Source organism: Pygoscelis adeliae, unplaced genomic scaffold, assembly GCF_000699105.1.
Source record: "Pygoscelis adeliae isolate BGI_AS28 unplaced genomic scaffold, ASM69910v1 Scaffold197, whole genome shotgun sequence".
In the NCBI taxonomy this organism is placed as follows: Eukaryota; Metazoa; Chordata; class Aves; order Sphenisciformes; family Spheniscidae; genus Pygoscelis; species Pygoscelis adeliae.
Window position 1 is genome coordinate 2,029,810 of NW_008825105.1, and position 6,623 is coordinate 2,036,432.

The window sequence follows — 6,623 nt, forward strand, 5'->3', positions numbered from 1 at the left end:
CCCTCCCCAGCCTCGCTCCCCACCTTCCCTGCTCACACAAGCATGGTGTGAAGGAGCCCCACAGACCCAGCTGGCCCTGCAGGCTCTTGGCTCCCTCTTGTCCTGCCCCACCTCACCCCTGCCCTGACTGACGGGCCGTCCGTGAGGGAGTTGCCCCAGGGCAGAGTTTGGCCCAGGTGCCCAGCTCAGGCCGGGGGGTGGATGCCCGTGTGCTCACTGCTCATGGGTCAGTGACCACATGTGCTGTTTCGCAGAGTTGCACAAGCCGGAGTTGTACAGTCTCTCTGTGCAGTGCCCGTACAGCATCCTGGGATACAGCAGAGGGACAAAAGCCTGGTGTCGAAGAGAAGGTCAGACGGGGTATAAAGTTGTGGTGAGCACAGATTACAGTTCAACACGGCATAACAGCAAAGCTATGGTACACAGAACATTGATCCAGGATGACACCCAGCAGAGGACTGTCACCATCACCTTGCAGGAGCTGCAGGCCCAGGACACCGGCACGTACTTTTGTGTACTCTACAGAAGCTCTCCTCTCACCCCGATAATGGAAGTCAGGCTCTCTGTATCCAAGAGTGAGTACCTACTGGCAGCCAAGTGTGCCTGTTGGCAGATTTCAGCCCCACTTCCCCTGCTTGTTCTCCCTCCCGTCCTGCGCCACACCATGGAGAAGCCCAGCGCTGCCGCCACCCCGCTGACACCCATCTCTCCCTGCCTGCCTGTCTCTCTGGTGGACACGCTGGCGGCTGCCCCTTGGGCCTGTGGAGCCAAAGCTCAGGCCTGACCCTTCATGCTCTGTCTGCTCCCAGCAGAGACTCGTGGGAGGTTCCCATGAGCTCCCACTAACGGGGCCACTCTTCGCAACTGCTTCCCACAGGGCTGATCCAGGGTATCCAGGAGCAGCTTCCCCAGCTCAGCACTTGGCTGAGCCCATGCTGGGCGCTGCTGGAGACCTCCCCCACTGGCAAGCATTGCTCTTGCTATGGCCCCGCAACTGCCAACCCTCCCCGGTCCTTGCCTCCCAGACCCTAAGAGCTGAGCGCCTGTGAGCATGTAGTCCCTGGGGGAACCAGAGAAAGAGGACAGGACCCCATCCAATTTGTGGCTTACCTCTGCACGAGTAATCTGGCTTCAGTCCCCATCTGCTCCTCATGTCTGGAGGTAGAAGGACATCTAGGGAGCATTCAGCCCACAGCATGTATTCCAGTGATGGGGAAGGGGTGCCATTGTGCCTGCTTTGGGACCTCATCAAACGTGCCGGGTGTTTTCCAGGGACCCAAGAACACACAGCCAAGGAGTCAGGCCATGTCTCTGTCCGGTGTCCATACAGTGCCCCAGTCTATGGGACTGTGAGCAAAGCCTGGGGCAAAGAGGGAGATAGGAAAGCATGTACCATACTGGTCAACACAAATTTGGAGCCCTCAGGGTACCTCAGGACACCCCAGCAAGGCAGAGTCACGATCCAGGATGACACCCAGCAGGGGATTGTCACCATCACCATGGAGAAGCTGCAGGCACAGGACTCCGGTGTGTACTGGTGTGCACTTTATGAACACAATCATCTTTTCCAAATTGTGGAGGTTACGCTCAGTATTTCTGAGGGTGAGTACTGACCTCCAGGGAAACATGGTTAGTTGTATATTCCAGACTCACTTTCCTACTCTCTCCCTCTAGTCTCTGCACTACCCAGCTTACACCACCTCCCACCTTACATTTGCATGTGTTTGCCTGCCCAAACCCTACATCATTGCACCTTCTCACACCAACCATGCTATGGAATAGCAGCAGGGATCAGAACTGAACCACATGCATGGGCTGTATTGCTTCTCTTTCACCTGCGAGCAGCTTCAGTCATTTTCACTGAGGTGTTTCTGTCACTCATTCTCATGATAGCAGTTCTGTCCCTTTGTAGCAACTCATCCCTTGGCTTTCAAAGACTATTAAGACTTTCACATTTGGTTGCCACGGGGACAACCTTTAGACCCATATTTTAAAGATCTGTGACTTCTAGGTTTTCTTCCAGCATGATGTTTTAACACTAAGTGGTAAACACTTAGGCACCTGATTGTGGCAGACCAGCACCATGCTGCAGCCTGTCTGTCTGGAATTTGGCAGAGCAGCACTGAACAGATATGGCAATCCAGAAGATGAGAGGGGACGGCATAATCCTCTAGGTGAAAATCCTAACACATGGGACTGAATACAGTCTCTAAGCCAGTAGGCTCCTGCACACACAACCTCCCCTGGGGCACAGAAACAGTCCTGGAAGCAATTCTTACAGCCGAGTCCTTCACAGACAATGCTCTTTACTTAGTTTTTGCAAGCCTCTGTCTGCTTAAGCACAGAGTCGTTAAGTACTTCATTGCTACCTGAAGATCTTTGCCACAGAGCATATCTGCTTGCACTTACAGCACTTCCTTCTGCTATACGTTGGGGTGGGTACACAGAGAGTAGGGCTCCTGCTGAGCTCCTTGCCCCTCCCTCCCACGTTTTGATCCTTACGTAGCTTTGCCTGCTGCGAGAAAATCTTGATGACACAGGTTACAGCCTGGGCAGCTTCTCTGTGTTGGGTGTCACAGCGGGAGTGGGTTTATATCCATGTGGCAATGGCAGGAAAGTTTAGCTGGTAAATGCAAAGCAGCCCAGTAGTGATTATTCTTCTCTTCATGTTTGTGATTGCAGTATTGGCTGGAACAACTTTGTCAGGTACTGCAGGCACAAGCCAAACAACCCCTTGTGGCAGCACCCCAGCACCGAGGTAAGGCCTAGAGAAAGTCTCTGAACTTGAACACAGACAAAGAGTTATTAATGTCTTATTCACAATATGCCTGTTTTCCTGGGGTAGGCAGTCTCTGGGCATTCTGAAGACTCCTGCTTACAGAGGAATTAGATACTAATAATTAGATACTTGCTAAGGACAGGCGTCCTTAGCAAAGATGGCCTCTCCTCTTTCAGCTCCTGCCCAGAGTGTAATTACAAAGGAGGAAGCAGATTGATCAAGTCACAGCTTTCTGCACTGTAGATGCCTATCTACTTTTTAATCCTTATCTCTTTGGGCTGTGCTCTTTGCAGCAACAGAACCCCCCAGATTCTGCCCCTAAGCCTTTCTGTCTCAACTTCACTCGCTCCTGTCCATGAATATTTAACAATGAAATAGACCTTGGCTGCTATTTTATCCTTCTATTTACCAGGCTGTTAAATGTAAAGGATTTTCTTCCCCTTGGACATCTGCTGTCATCAACACTACAGCAGTAAAGCACTAAGAGTACAATCATACATCAGCTCCAGTGTGCCAGGTGCAGCAAAACACAGGAGGAAAAGGCAGAACCTGCTCCAGAGAGCCTGGAATTGTGCTCTGAACTTTGAACAGTGGCTTGTTTTTAAAGCCTGGAGAGTAGTTTAGGAAAAGCTCAGAAGGCACAGCCAGGTAGAAAAATCAAGATAGCATTGCTGCAGGAGAACCAGAGCCTCCTTCCAAGTGCATAAAAGCTAGTGCATAAAAGCTATTCCTGTCCCTTTTTTTGGTCACTGTTTGGTAATGGGCTGCGCCAGCATCACGCTGTACTACCATCTAACACTGATAACTCCTTTGCTCTCCTGACTTCAGCTCAAATGTAAACAGCTGCATCCTACTCTCTGGGGTCCTGAGCGTCCTGTTCATCCTGGCACTTATCAGCATGATAACACTGTGTGTCAGGCGGTGCAAGCAGCTGAAGAAAAGAGGTATGTGGAGACTGGTGATGCCTCGTGTTCTAGTCTGTAGTAAACAGGGTCTTCTCTGGCCATCACTTTTCCACTCCAGGCAAGCTTATTCCCAACTCTCAGTGCCCTGGAGAAGATAAGGCAGGTACAGCCTGGGAAGCCTCAAGGCAGGCTCCTTGCTGTGATCTCCTCTCACAATAAGTCAAACCCATGTTCCTCCAGACTCTGCACAGGACACTTCCTAACATGTTAGAGGAGAAATAAAGTGAGAGCAATGTGTTGACCAGATTCAGGGTAGATGGGTCCCACTGGCACACCCATTGCTTCCATCACTGGGCAATCCCACAGCCTTCCCCAAAACTCCTGAAGCATAGGCAGTGCCCAGGCATTTCATGGACTTCTCTACTTCTAAAACCTCTGATTTTGGCTCATTCCAAAGGTACCAGACAAGCAGAGAACATCTATGACAAACCAGAGGACATAGCACAGGTAAGGAAAACAATAAATTTCCCATATGGTACCTGAATCCTTTACCAATAGTCTGTGAGGAGCTGGCCGACCCACCTGATGAGGACCTTGGTGCTCATTTTTGGTTGTGAGCAGAAGGGGAAATGGTATTTAATGTCACCAAAGAGAGGAATGTTCCCAGGTGGAGAGAGAGGGGGTAATTAATTTAAGGAAACTCCAGTAGGAAAAAAACACAGTGGAGCAAATTCTAGTAATCTCTGAGAAATTACTCAAAGACTAGAAACCAAGGTTAGATGATGAGGTTGTAACCTGTATCAAGGAGAGGTGATGAAGGAAAGCGTTTTCTGTTCTTCCACCTCTGTCATGACTGAAGGTAAGGTTTTACATGGCTTCTCCTTTCCTCCTGGAGAATCTTGTTTTGCTAACAGCTGTGGCCTGGCACTGAATCATGCTAACAAGTGTTTTCCCTTTCTTTTCATAGCTTGACAGCACTGAAAGAATGGAAAGTCCCAAGGATGACAGCAAAGACCTAAAATACGTTACCCTGAACTTTAAATCCCGACTCAGCCTTGAGGATCCTCTTTACTGCAATGTTGAACCGAGTCAGACTCACAGGAAACCCAAAGATGAAAATGTGGAATATGCTATCATCGCACTCAAGCAGTTAACCGATGAATGACAAAGGATGAAGCACAGAATCCCAAAACAATCCAGAAATGGGAGAAAAGAACTGGAATACAAAGTGGGACTGGGGAGTAGAAGGTGTGTGGATGGACACTGGGGAAAGATCTAAGTTTTTGCTGCCATGTGTATGTTGCCTATGCATTTTAAGACCTCCCTCCTATTAGAGGCCAGTAGAGAATTTTGCCACAAGTGTGCAGATTCTCTAGGGTCAGACAGAGGTGCTGGGTAATTCGCAGGATCTCTTGCACATCTGCCTTCTTCAATTCCATTAAAATGCAGACTCTTTTGGAGAGGCAGGTGTGGAGGACCGACCTTCTGAAAAAGAGCAGTCTTCGTCTGGACATGGATGGGTTTGGTATTTCAACTATGTTCACTGGTAGAAACTGTATCCCACTTCTAAGGGTTCAGCTACTATGGCCAAGCAAACTCATTCCAGTGCTGTAGGGATAAAGTTCTAACCTTGCTGTGACCAGGTTCATTTGCCATGTAATGAGCACTAGATTATAGGAATAAGCAGAACCAGCATCTACCTGAAGGCAAATAGCTTGAGGGAGTATTGCAACACGATGATACGCTGCATTGCAAACTGTGCAAACTGAAGATTGTGCTGTATGAATCTGAGCACCAGAAGGTCTTGTAGCTACAAAACAACAACGGTGCCTATAAGTAATATGTACATTTTTTGAGACTTAATGCAAATTCCCCTATAACCTAAATTTATCAGTCTGCTTAGGTAAGAAGTAAGATGGTAAGAGGCTTTCAAACTAAAGCTAAATGTTTAGCTTTAGATCAAGAAATAAAGCGTGCACACTGGAGTTTGGGGGTAGGAGGGAATGAACGTGATGCCACTTCTGAGTGCATGTACAAGTGTCCCTTCACGGAGTCCAGAGGGTTGTGGGATGGATTCAGTGCGGCTGCTGTTACTTACACTAGCAAGAGCCTCCAACACTGTACCCTCTAGACAACTCAATTATTTCCAAGCTTGAGGGCTGCATTTGCTCTCAGGGTCATCCACAGCTACAGCATATTTATGCAGTCTTTGAGGCCTGTACATTGAAAACAGAATGAAGCAGCAGCTGAAATCTGAAGTTACAGGCATGGCTTCCCATGTGTAGCTTGTGCAGACTGACCCATCCTTTCACCACCTCCTAATCAAAGGCCCTTTGTTCAACAACTTCTAGCTGGCCTGCTGTCTTACACCCTCTCTTCCCCAAGAACACACAAACTGGCTGCTTAAACCAAGGCAGTGTGGAATCAAGACAAGCAGGGAGAACCAAAAATGAGTATTTCTGGAGAAAGGAAAGAAAGGAACAACATGTGGTATTGCACTAGAGGACTGGACAGGGCACTGGGATGTTTTTGAACAGAATTTGCCTTGCTGTTCTAACTATAAGGACAAGCCCTGAGACAGACATGAGGAAGGTCTGTAGCACAGACCAAGAAACTGGTAGGCTGTGTGAAGAAGTTGCAGGATGTATGACAGACAACAGAGGAAGTAAGAGCTGGTCTCAACATCAGCTGATATAACAGAAGGGACACAATGGTCTTTAAGAGTGGATTATTTACAGATGTAAATGTCTAAGTAAGTCAGACACACAACAGATTTATGGATCCCCAGTGCAGCTATGATGCAGGTTGGCAATTTCCAAGAGCTGCCACAGGAACACTAGACTGGCTGGGACCTCATCAAACCCTGCTATCCTGAATAATCACACCATAAACTATCAATCAAACATGTTTTCCAATGCACTTGGTCTCTCGCCTTCATT

General features: G+C 48.5%; 1 protein-coding gene across 1 annotated transcript in view; it reads left to right on the forward strand.

The window, feature by feature from the left end:
* Positions 1-4,859, forward strand: part of LOC103919870 — a 133,666-nt gene extending 128,807 nt beyond the window's left edge. Inside the window, 6 exon segments of the mRNA XM_009327459.1 lie at positions 255-575; positions 1,426-1,537; positions 3,608-3,723; positions 4,142-4,191; positions 4,652-4,837; positions 4,839-4,859. Coding sequence (XP_009325734.1) covers positions 255-575; positions 1,426-1,537; positions 3,608-3,723; positions 4,142-4,191; positions 4,652-4,837; positions 4,839-4,859 — 806 coding nt within the window.
* The last annotated feature ends 1,764 nt before the right edge of the window (positions 4,860-6,623 follow it).